The 13,165-nt window shown below is 38.1% G+C and overlaps 1 protein-coding gene across 1 annotated transcript in view; it reads left to right on the top strand.

The window, feature by feature from the left end:
• Positions 1-2,713: 2,713 nt before the first annotated feature.
• The window catches only part of CASD1 (CAS1 domain containing 1), an 84,474-nt gene continuing 74,022 nt past the window's right edge, over positions 2,714-13,165 (top strand). The window contains exons 1-3 of the mRNA XM_067746390.1: positions 2,714-3,206; positions 10,331-10,427; positions 10,975-11,095. Coding sequence (XP_067602491.1) covers positions 3,074-3,206; positions 10,331-10,427; positions 10,975-11,095 — 351 coding nt within the window. The 5' untranslated portion in view covers positions 2,714-3,073. The remainder of the gene's footprint in view (positions 3,207-10,330; positions 10,428-10,974; positions 11,096-13,165) is intronic.

Here is a 13,165-nt window from a genome sequence, read left to right as displayed (position 1 = left end):
CAAACAGTGAAGAGGGAGAAATCGAAGGTAGAAATAAAGAAGGGAAACTTATGATACCAAGTTCTCAAATGAAATTTTACTGACACAATCAAGGACACAGATGAAAGACAGCTTTGGGAAAGAAGAGGAAGAATTTTTCAAGTCAGAAATGAACTATAGTTAATTATACTGTATTGCTTATTCAAAAGCTGCTAAGAGAGTAGATTTTAAAAGTTCTCATCATAAGAAAAAAAATTCTGTAACTAGGTATATATGCATGGTGACCAATGTTAACTAGAGTTACTGTGGTGATCATTTTGCAATATATACAAATATCAAATCACACTGTACACCTGAAATTGATGTAATGTTATATGTCAGTTATACCCAAATTTTAAAATCCCATCAGTATAAACAGTAATGAAATGGACACAGTGGAGCAGGAACAGTTTATACCAAAAGATTCTCACCTCAAAACTGAGCTCCTCCTATTGTGCTGGCTGGTCCTTTTCAGTCCTTTTTCCTGTCTTCTTTATCCCCATGACCTCCTGTGGTACAACAGGAAATAGATGTTTGGTTAATAAAAAAAAAGAAGAAGAAGGGAAGGAATAAGGTGTAGTCAGGTTTTTTTGTTTGTTTTGTCTGTTTTTGTTTTGCTTTGTTTTAAGTAATGCATGGTTGAAAGACTTCCTATAAAATGGTTTCTCTTTTTCTCAGATTATTAGGGTTGACGTAACCTGCTGAGCATTAGTTAACATTCTGGACGGTTTAGGGATAGACAAATAAGCATGGAGCCACTAACTAGTTTTTAGCATCATCACATTTGAGTTTAAGAAAGTTCCGTCTGGTTAGAGAATGGCAGGGAGCTGTAAGATTGAATTTTTGAGCCAAACCTGAGGAAGATGATTTTAAGGGGTAAAAAATTCAGGCAAGAAATCATGCCTTCACCAAGGCAACAACCTGGGAATGGAGAGGAGGCAACAGATTTGAGAGTTATTTAGAAGGGAGAATAGAAGTGGAACAAGTGAAGGCTGAAAAGACAACACTATTCTTTCTAGAACTTGTCAGAGAAGGAAAGAGATGGAGAGGTAAACACACAGAAACACAGTCCATGGATGAGCTTCACTAACAAGATAAAATTATTGGTGGAAGGGAAACATCCAAGAGAAAGGAAAGTTTAAGGAAGACACAGAGAGAGGATGATTGACATGGGGATAACTGATGGAGTCATCAACACCCCCAAGAAAGGGGGACAGAAAGAGATTCAGAGCAGAGGAGAGGGATTAGCTTTAAACTAGTGGGAAGGAAGGAGGTCCACAAGCTATTTACAACATTTCAGAAAGCCTTCTGGAAATTCCAATTAAATAAAATGTCAAGTTTCTTTACTTTTGGCAGGCATTAAATCAACCCTGCAAGCTAACATTGGTTATCGTACGCTAATCAGAAATTCTAATTTGCTGTTGATGACATCATAGAAATTTCTAGGATGTGATTGGTAGACCATATACTGTTAGCAGAGTTATTTATCTGTTTTTTACAATATCAGATTTAATTCTTCCAGCATGTGGAACCTTGGATCAGAAGAATGACAGCCAAAATTAAGCGACCATTTCCAAGGAACAGTGCCTAGTGTTTGTACACTTATTTAGCTTTATTGCTTATTAGCATTACATCCATGACAGTGATGTATGTGATTTCATTTAAGTGACAAAATCTTTCAAGATATGGGGTCCACGGATAAAAACATAATAAAAAGAGTCCTTAGATGAAAAAATTGGGATGACAAGATCTGTACAGTCCCTTCATATCTAACATTCTATCATTTTAAGAGGGGCCTATAAACACAAGTTCAGGAATGGCTAAATGGGAAAGCTGCAAAGAACACCTGAAAACACCCTAACTAATCAATAACTCACTCTAAACAAGTAGAAAGGGAAGCAATGTAAATAACCATTCCCACCTGGAAGGCAGCAAGGGAGAAACCAAAAGGAGAAAACAAAACATGAGGGAATAACAAGCTCTTAACCAAGGCAAAGGTGTGCTGCCTGTTTTGAAAACCACGGAACATTAACCAACTCCGGGAGCAGGAATGACTATCCTGAGACGCTTTTTCATGTTTGGCCCATCCTAGCCAACCCTTGTGTAAACAAAAATTAAGAGTGGGGTTCTTTTCTCACCAACACCTACACTAAGCTAAGCTTCTACTCTGTACTCTTTGTACCTTCTACTCTGTACTTTGGTAGAGTTTCACCCACTGGAACTGGGCAAACCGAGGACTTTTTTCAAGTTGCAAGAGAAATGGGCTTCAAAGCAACGAGTTAAGAGTTAAGACTGGTCTTACCCGTGGGTTGGGTGCTAAGGCTACCAGCAGTCTCTACACTTGGCAAGCCTGGGGGGCAGCCAGACTGACCAGATAGCCTGACGATAAGCCCCGGTGACATTGGGGTGGCCTTCGCATCCTGCTGGGCAGGTTCGGGAAGTAGAAAGTTCACGAAAAGGTGTGTTGCGGAAGGAGGCAGTGGAGTGATGTGTACTTGTCTTCCGGAACAGTACTTATATTGCCCCCACCTGGGCTCAGGTAGCGGCCACTAAGCTAATTGAAGCCCCAGGCTCGCGCTCGGGTCGGGGTGGAACCCTGCTCCCCTCTCCTTACATCCCCATGTCTCTGCCGCTACTGCCGCCGCCTGCCGCCGCCCGTGACCCGGTGACCCCGGAGGTCCGTCTGGGGCCCGTGACCCCGGAGCACCCGGCATCCGGACACCCCTCGCAGGCGCAGCCGCTATTAAGACAGGAGGCTAAAGGGGAGGAGGAGGAAGGGGAGGAGACAGGCGTCCAGGGCGCCTGGGGAAACGGCACGGCGGAGCAGCGGCGGCGGGGCTGGGGGGAGGCCGCTGAAGCGGTCGCGGCCGAGGAGGGGCAGGTAGAGGCCGGGGGCACCGCGGGGTCAGGCTCCCCGGCGGGCGGCGCGGGTGGCGGCCGCGGGGACTGGCGGCCGCTCCTCGCCTGGCTGCTGTGGCGGCGGCAGCTCCAGTGCTGCCCCTGTGCGGCGCCCCTTCCCCGCTCCGCCGCGCGCTGTTGTCATGGAGGAACCAAGATGGCGGCTCTGGCCTACAACCTGGGCAAGCGGGAGATCAACCACTACTTCAGCGTGAGGAGCGCCAAGGTGCTGGCGCTGGTGGCCGTGCTGCTGCTCGCACTGTGCCACCTCGCCTCCCGCCGCTACCGAGGTGAGCGGGCCCTCCCCCTGTCCGGGCCGGCTGGGGGAGGAGGCGACGCGGAGGCTGGAGGCAGCCCCCCTCGCCCGACACACGCCCACGCTCACGCGGCCGCCCGCCGGCGCGCCCAGCCCGCGGGGGAGGAGGTGCCCCCAGGTGGCCCGGGCGGCGGGCCAGGCGCCCCCGACCGACCGAGCGGACCCCAGTACAGGCGGCCACGGGTAGAGAGCCCATGGTCCTGCGCCCCACGAGCAGCCTGCGCTGCGGACGGGGGCGCTTACCCGGGCCTGGCCCAGTGCCTGCTGGGGTCCCGGCTCCTGCGCGGGTTGCGCCGGGGGAGACGCGCCAGGCCCGGGGCTCGCGTGCAGGAGGCGTGCAGGCGGCCCTCCGGGGCCACCCCCGGGCGCGTGAAGGCCAAGGCCGCCCTGCAATGGGGCACCTCCGCCCCAAGTAGGGTCACCCATTCTGCGCCCTAGGGGATCAGCTCTTTAGCTTTTGTTTTATCCGGCCTCTGCCCTGGAACAGCGGGGCCAAGCTGTTTGACAGCGGCATGGGCCGCCCCATTTTCCTTTGCCGCCGGGTGACAGCTGGCAAAAGATGCTCTTGGCCAAGTGGAGGAGGTGTCACCCAGGCTTTGTGATTCAGAAACGTTTAAAGCGTTCTGGTTGCACACTTTTTACAGAGTAAAGCCACTGGGACAGATATTTGAAAAGAAGTTACAGGTTGACAGGAGTTGAGTTGGGCTATGAAAACAAGTTGGAAGCAGTTTGAGAGGAGGTCTTCGGTGTGGGTTTTGAGACTGGTGTAAAGAGGAAAAGGAAATACGACCTCCTTGTTTCAGAACGAATTATTCTTCAGTCATAAGGGGCATTTACTTGTCCTTGTTGATTGATTTTTTTTTTCATTTTCTCTGTAAAAATGCTACTAGGTTAGAGTTTGACAGGCTGAGGGAAATTAATAACGATAGGATCTTTTATTTGTGGCTCTTAGTATTATCGAAGCCATTATCTGGAAAGCTCTTGGTGATTGTGAGATTAATTGGTCAAGATGTAATGTGTAACAGGTGCGCATTTAACGCATTTCCAGTTTAACTTCACACCTACTTTGGCAAAATATCCAGTAAAGAGGCCACTGGAATCTGAACTCTTCTCATTTTAGGGAATCTTTCAAAGTGAAGGACATTTTGATCAATTCTGCTGTTTTGTTTCTGCAATGCTTGAGAATTAAAATTCTTATACTCTAGTACCATACTGGACGAATAGCCCTTTATATAAATACACTAAATCGATTGAAAAAGATAAATTATTTATACCCTTTTGGCCTTTCTCCTCCAGCCTCCTATAGATCACCGCCACATGACCTGGTAAGACTTTGTTTCATCTGCAGTTGCTGTAACAAGTCCAACACTTATATACACAAAATAAAACTAGCAATTTGATGCATTAATTTGTGGTAATTTTAAAGAAAATTTTCTGACTGCTATCATTTTATGCTATTTTGGTATAAGACGACAGTAATCTAACTCAATTTTATTTATGTGGTAGTGGAGATAAATTTTATAACTGTGATGCTATGGTCCTAAATGTAAACATCTAGTGCCCCTCACCTCCCTTTTTAAAACTGTGCTTTTATCTTTTGATAAGCTTGGACCCTAATTATTGTATTTAGATTATATGTTTCATCCTTTCAAGTTCTCTCATTAGCAGGGAAAATAGAATGTCAGATGGAAACTTATGAGTCAGTGTAGCAATCTGGGATTGTTTATAAAGCCTCCTCCAGAAGCTAGTCATCAGCTTTCGTAGGTGCTTTAGTGTCTTGAGTGTGAAGCAGTACACCTGGTGTGTGTACATGCCCATACTGAATGTCAAGAACTTGAGCCAGAGACAGTTTGGGGAAAATAACGATCTTACCAGGCACTTTTTAGCCAACCTCATGCTTTGGCAGTGTGAAACTGAGTCAGATGCAGTGCCTTTCACACAAGGATAACCATACGCTTGAATCATAGTATCATAAATCTTCAGAATAAGAAAGGACCTTATATTAGATATAGAGGTTTAGGCTATATATTAAAATCTTCAATGCATGCTTATGAGTTTGCCTCAGGCAAGGTAGACTGAATGCAGTTGGAATACACATATTCAGTATCTCTTGCTTTACGAACTACAGAAAGTAAAACATTACACACTACAGGAAGTAAGGCTTGGCAAAACTACATGCTATCATTGAGCACTTATTATATGCCGGGTGCTCTTCTACTAAAGGTTTTACATCTTTTAACTCATTTTGTCTTTACAACCAGTCAATGAGGTAGATACAATTACCAGATTTCATCCTCCCCTCTTCTTTCCCCCACCTTTTTTAGTATCTCTGTAATCAAGATGAGTTTTTAAAACTTTGATTGCATGTCAAAGTTTAATTGATAACATTTTTTCCTACTGTTATCTAAAATAATGGTGTATTTTATAATCAGTGGTCTTAGATTCAGCTAATTACAGTATTATTTACATTTTAACCTTTTTTTTTACATTTTAAAAATGAGGCATGAGAGGTTAAGTTGCCTAAAGATACACAGTTAATCTGACTGAGCTAGGATTTAAAACCCAGTTAGTCTGCCTCATGTCATTATGTTATATTCTGCTTTTCTCAGAGCCTCTTAGACAGTGGTGATGTATAAAAGGTGGAGTGAGAAAGCATTTTCCAGCGGGACATGGGTTAAACCATTTAAAAATACCAATTCAGCCTCACAGTGCCAGACAAGAGTTTTCTTATCCTTTTTCCAGTAAATGGTGATTTTCTAAAAGTTGCGTGTGTAAAGCTTACTTTTTATTACCTACGTTTATCTTTCTTCCTTCTTCCGGAACTCCAGGCTCACAGTCCAAATATGCTTTGCCCTTTTGCATATCTCACAGATATCTGATTTGCTCTGCCTGCAATGACCTGTCTCTCTCCTTGAAAGAAAGTACAGATTTTTCTTTCAAGTCCTGGTTCGGATGTCACCAGCACAGAAGTAGGAATTAGGAATTCAGTGTTTCTACAGTAACTAGTACATCCTTATCATTTTGTATTATAATAATTTGTATCTGACAGCCCCACACAAACTTTGAGCTTCCAAGGGTATTTTATTCATCTTTTAAATCATCAGAGCTTAACACACGGTAGGAACTCCATAAACACTTATTGAAGAAATAGATTTTCAAAGTCCTCATTTCCTTCTCTTTTCCTCCCTGCATTTCGTTCTTTTGGTTTTAATTTAATTTCGTGTTCTAATAGCATGTTCTGATCTCAACTTTAGAAGGTAGAGTTTTGGGGGGGGGTTGCATTCTTAATATTATTTTCACAAAATATAATAGAATGACCTTTTAAAATATATTCTTTTAATTTTATTTTTTCTAAATTTTAACATTACTGAATCACAAAATGTCCATTAATACTGTGATTACAGACTAAAAACATCATTTCTCTGACAAGAAGCCAGTATCTGTAGCCTTAAGGGTAGTTCCAACCTAGATGAATTTGAATTTTTTAATAAAGTTAACTTGCTTCAAACGTCTTAATTTTGTTGAAATCTAATTCTAATCTAATTCCTTTCTATCACTAGGGATATTAAATGTTAAATGTTAAATATTATTGCATGTTTTGGAGAAAAATAAGTTCAAAACTTCAGAAGTTAAAGCAAGAAAGAAGTAGCTCTAGGTCTCTCAGCCTTTTCTTTCTTTGACTGCTGGAAAGATCCTGATCTACATGACACAACTTGTAATGAGGCACTCCTAGCTTATCTAAAGAAAAATGTAAATTGTGATTTTTCAGCACAGACGAAAGTATAACTTGCTGAATTTTAGGCAAATAAAATATTCTGCAGATCATATTGTAAAACTCTATATGATCTGGTATTTTCATGGTGGATAGTAAGAAACGCACAGCCTTGGCAGGATGATTAAGTCTAAAGTTTCAATGTGCCAGAGGTATTCTATTCAAAGGAAAATAAAAGCTACGGTTTATTTAGCACATCAGATGTTTTCTTTAGTTCTATTTTGTTTTTCAGTTTTTTTAAAACTTGTTTGTCTTTTTACTTATTTTGTTTGCTCTTAGTATTTTTCTATTATAGAAAAATCATGCATGAAAACCTCAGACTTTAGGTTGACAAACCAGAATGCTTATGCTTAAGATAACAGAATGAAGAGGAAGACAGCTATTCATCTAGATAATCTTTGTATTGGAGATAGTTGAAGTAGATAATTCTATCCCTTTAGTTGCTTTTTTTTTTTTTAATTGTGTTCGTAGCTTGATTTATCTGAGCACTTGGCAACTTTCATTTCACGCTGGTTGTATTAAAGTAGCTATCAAAATTATATGAAGCAATTGAAAACAATGACTGCGTTTTGTTTTTTTTTCTTTTGTTTGGGGTGCTTCTGGGTAAATTTTGAAAGGAAAATAATGTGCCAGCAGATGTTTACATGTAGTTAGTATACATAATAAAAATGTGGCACATTAACTTATTTTAACATTTAGATTTACATTTAGTGATTTGATTTTAAAAATATTTCCTTCCCAGGAAAAGAGAACTAGTTTTAGAGTATGGAATTTTGTGGAGTTTTCTTTTTTAGATCCGGTTAATTTTTTAAAATCAGATAATAATAGTATTTATTATTACTACTACTTCCATTATTTTGCTGACAGATATATAAAAGCCAGTCTCCTCTTGCCTTGTCAGTTATCTAATTAGCAATTCTTTTACTTTCCTAACAGTTTGTCATATTACATTCTCTCTATTAAAATAGCTGGTGTAGTTTCTGTCTTTTGAATGGACCTTAACTGATGTGATACAGAGACTATTAATTTCAGATACAAGGATTTTTTTTTTTTAATTTGCAATATAAAATATATTATGAAGAGTAACCATTAACTAGCATTCACTACCAGGTTAAGAACTTCTTCCCTGGAAAGACTAGTAGTCTCTACAGTACTGTGTTTATAGTGTCTTTTGGTTGGTGACAACTTCAAATCTGTTTTGCTATGAGGTTTTTCTAATGTGGGTTCTTGAGATTAGAGCTTTTGTTTTCTACTAGCTGAACTACTGAAAAATAATGTCTGAGTAGTAATATTGAAGAGAGGAAGAAGAGTTTGGCATTTTAAAACACATTTTTTGGTGGAGAAAATTGGTTATTTTAAGATGTTGGTATGGTACTTCAGTCTCCACAAAATCATATTGATAATCCATAGACATGGTTAACAAAGAGTATAGTCCCACACACTGAAGACTGATCAACGTGTGTTCCTGTTTAGGCTTCTATTAAAGAACAAAAATCAAGTAACAACACCACCAAAAAAAAAAAAAAAAAAAAAGAAGGGATAAAGAAGAAAGAAAAGGAAGAAAAACTTCACAGAATTAATACCAGTTATTTACAACTTCATATAACTTTTAGAAAATAGATGGGTTACTAACTTTTCACTTAGTTTAATAGATGTATTTAAAGAGGTAGAGGTGCTATAAATATGGAATTTTCATCCAAATTTTAAACATTTACTAGATTTTTAATAGGATTTTATTATATGGCCATTATAAAAGAATGCAGCAGGAGTGCTGTTTTTAGGAAATAATTGTGTGTTCCTTTAGTCCTTTTTTTTTTTTTTACTCCTCCTTGATTATATAGTGTAATTTTTTAGAACTAGAATTAGTTTTTAAGAATTGGAAAGAATTAACTGATTATTTATAGTTTCCTTAGATGTTATTAAAAAATCTTTCAAATACAGAAAAAACTGCTCAGGCCACATATGTAACTGCAAAAATGTAATAATTGGTATTCTACTTTCCTTATCCAGTTTTTCACCAACAGAATAATGCAGTATTTTCACTTTTCCTTCCTGTTCTGTTTTAGAATTTATGACACTGTGGTATCAACACTTTCATTATTTATACATACCTGTCTTGTATTTGTATCACTGTTATCTGTATGTTGACCAGATAAATGGATAACTGGATTGAGAAAAGAGATGTGTTCTTCTACTTTAAATATCTTTGGGTCTTCCCTATCCCCACCATTTTGTTCTGTAGTGTTTTTACCAGATGCCCTATCCTGACCTTAACTATTTGTAAAACAAATAGAGATCGCTGTTGACTGTTAATAAAGAACTAGAGATCAAATTTAAAAACACATGTATTTTATCATAACCCCACAGTTAATGTACACATCTCGTTTTTCCCTCATCCATTTGACATATTTGAACTTTTTTAATGTCTCCAATCCCCTTTTTAACCACGTACATTGACCATGTACATTAAGCTAATGTACGGTAAAATGGCCAAAGGAAGCAGGGTAGCCATCTGTCCCAGTTTACACAGGACTGAGGGGTTTTGCAGATGTGGAATTTTCTGTTTAAAACTGTGGCAGTCCCAACCGCACTGGGAGGAGTTGGTTGGTCATCCTAACGGAGGCAAGAGACAATCGAGAGAAGTGGAGGGGCTAAATATTAACAACAGCATTCATTACTGGTACTGATCATGTGTATCTTCAGCCACCATTTGACTAACATAGTTTTAAGTCTTATCTTCGTGAGATTGCAAAAGGATGAAATTTTATTGAGCTTTTTCAGAAGTTCTTGCATAAGTCTTCCTTGGCACATTTACAGAATAGGGATACCCCACTTCCAGGGAGGCTGTGAAAATTAGGGAGTAGATTTATAAAATACTTCAGTATTTACTAGGTTTCCAGATATGCTAATGCACTGAGTACTATAATAGTCGAATAGGAAGTCATTTCCAAAGTCTTCTCTTTTATCCCTTAAACTCTTCTTTCCCAACTAGAAGTAGGAGTGATAAACAGATATAAAGGCTAGTTTGAGGCAAGGTGATGTCCTTGGAAGGAAAACCTGAAGCAGAAGGAACTACCAAAGCAGTGAATGTAGCTTTGGGGATGAAGTATTTTCTAGGTAAAGAATCTGTCATTAGTGGCTCTTATCCTCTTTAATATTAATATATTAATATTTGCTTCTCATGGATGAGTGATATGTACCTAGAGGGTATAGTGAAGTATAGAAAACTCTGTACTCCCTCATCTCAAAGGCTTAAATGGGGTCAAATAACCAACATATAAGAATTTAACTATTGTTTACAACATTATTGTGTTTAATTACTATAGGAAATGATTCATGTGAATACCTTCTCTCAAGTGGCAGATTTCTTGGAGAGAAAGTTTGGCAACCTCACAGCTGTATGATGCATAAGTACAAAATCAGGTAGTTTCTTCATTTTGTTTGTTTTCTTTTCTAAGATGGGTCTTAATATCTGGTAGAAAAGTGTTGGTGAATCAGGGAAAGTGATAGATGGTACCTCTCTATGTGATGGTAGAGAATTGCTGACAGGGTAGGAGTTAGAGGTGAGTCCAAAGGAATATTCTCACTCTAAAGCATTAGGGAAAGCTTTGGACCAATCTGCTTTATCTCAGGTGAGAGATAACCAGGCCCAGGGCAATTGCCCGTGAATGAAGGACTCTTGCTTTGGGACTTGGATAGCTACCTCATGGAGTTATTCTGAGACAATGGATATAAAGCACTTACTATGGTTAGAGTACATCTGAAACACTTATTAGATGAGGGCTGTTATTATAGAGAGTTAGTCGATCATACACGGACTGGTAGGTTAAACAAACCTGGCCACCTATTTCTAAAGCAACATAACTGTGTATGTAATAATGCTGTACTACTTTCTTCACAAATTATGTGCTTTGAAAAGTGCTAGTATGCTGATTTTCCTTATTCTAATTGATGTCTTTGTTGATTTCAGTGAAGCGAAGAACTGCCTTGTAGATAAACATATTGCATTTATTGGAGATTCCAGAATTCGTCAATTGTTTTACTCTTTTGTAAAAATAATTAATCCCCAATTTAAAGAAGAAGGAAATAAGGTAAATTTTGTCTATTCATTTCATTAGCGTATTGTTTTAGAAGTTAGCCAACTGAATAGTTATAGGAGGAATGTGCCCTTTCACATTAACAAAAGGAACTATAAAATTTTACTTTGGTTTTAGGAAAGGTGGAGGGGGAAAACAGGGACAATTTGCCATAATGGGGAACATAAGAAAAAGAAGTGGTGGGTAAGGTATTGGCAAGCTTTTCATTGACTTAAACTTTTCATTTTCAGAAATATTAAAATCCTTTCCATGGAAAACTTTTTAAAAAATTGTAGAAAGAACAAAGAAGAAATATCCCTTATCCTCCTTTTAATATTTTGACATATTTCTTTTCAGACTCTTTTGGAAACAAAATTGTAATAGTTTAGCATGTACAATTTTATATCTTGCTTCTATCCCCACCACTTATCACAGTTTACCATATTATACAGTCAATGTACGCATCTTCATAATGGCAACATATTATTGAATGGATATAATGTGATTTTATATAATCTTCCCTTTCTTAACTTTTTGTAGTTTTCTAATTTTTTTTATTTTACAATTTAAAAACGGACATTTTTATTACATTTTTGTGTGAAAACTTTGCTTTTTAAATTATTTCCTTAGGACGGAATCTTTACAATGCAAATACTAGTTTAAAGAATATAAATGCTTTTAAAATTATTGATTATATTGTTAAACTGTTTCAATCTATACTGTAAGTAGCAATGTACATTGGGACCTAATTTTCTGTAACCTTTCTGGCACTAGGCATTCATGCTATATAGTTAAAATGACAGTGTAACAAATTTCTGCTCTTCTTAATTTCTCATTTTAAAAATATGTCTTTTTTTAAAAGCTAACAAGAATGAACATCTTTCTGTTAATCAATTTGTTAATTAGTTAATTTGGGGGGAATTATCATATCTTTCTGTTTGTACATTTTTAAGTGATCTAAGGTTCTAATCCCTGCCTTCAGTTGCATGTGGTTGGGAGTGGGTAATGGCAAGAAGAAAAGAGTAAAGTACAAAAAGTTCAGAATTGTTGGGGTAATATCTCATGAATTTATGATGAAAATCTACCTGTACACATCAACTTGCCCAGCGGCAAGGAGTTGAAAAATCAGGGACTTAACAGCTTAAGTAGCTAGTTTCACAGTGATGATGGTAATGGATACTAACTCTTTAGGAACTACTCCTTGTGAGAAGAGTCTATAGGCTATTAGAGATTTTGTCTACCAGGAAAAGCTAGTATAGATTTTAAAGCTGAATAATAGAAAATAACAAAGTCAACCTTTCATTTTATTTGGTATCTATAAATGTATTTTCCACTTGTATTTATACATACAAAATTATACAGAAGAGTTGAAACTATTTAATGACCTGAGATTCTTACAGTTTAAAGTAAAAAACTTAGTAAACATTTAAGAAACAGATGTCTGATTTAAAAAAACATTTTTAGTATTTCTAGGCCTAGAATAGTGTGACTCTTGAAAATTGGAATAATGTATTTGGCAACAGTTAGTTGAAAAAAATCTGTAATGGTTTAGTCTATAGCCAAAAGTAGGTACAATATGGTACGTTGTTTCTGAGCTCTACATTTCCAATTTTTATTTCCTAACGGTTCCTATTTATCCCACAATTATCAGACAAGATACATGTTATTTTATATGCATTTTAAAAAGAAACAAAGACAGTTTGTCACAGTCTTAAAGAGACAGTTATTGTGAAACTATTTAGATTAAACTGCTAGTGGAACATTTGCCAAATTGTATTTTACTTATTCTCTTGTCTCTGAACACCTTGAGGACAGAGATTGTGTACCATTATTTTTTGAATATGTTTCTTGTGCCTGGCATGTTGTGAAGTTAATTTTTTTTTTTTTTTTTTTTTTTTAGCCTTGGTAATGGGATTCTTTGGGTGGAATAGGAGTATTGAAGATAATATTTTTTTGAATTTATTTCTTTTCTGTATTGGGGCAAATTTTTTAAAAAGGAAGCTTTAGAGCAGGATTTTCTTTTTTCAAATTATATTTTGTGGAAGACTAGTTCTGTACGAAGCTCTGGTCAAATAAGTTTGGGCA

This window comes from Pseudorca crassidens, chromosome 8 (assembly GCF_039906515.1).
Source record: "Pseudorca crassidens isolate mPseCra1 chromosome 8, mPseCra1.hap1, whole genome shotgun sequence".
NCBI classification, from domain to species: Eukaryota; Metazoa; Chordata; class Mammalia; order Artiodactyla; family Delphinidae; genus Pseudorca; species Pseudorca crassidens.
The sequence above is the reverse complement of the archived record's forward strand: the minus strand, read 5'-3'. Positions and strand labels throughout refer to the sequence as shown.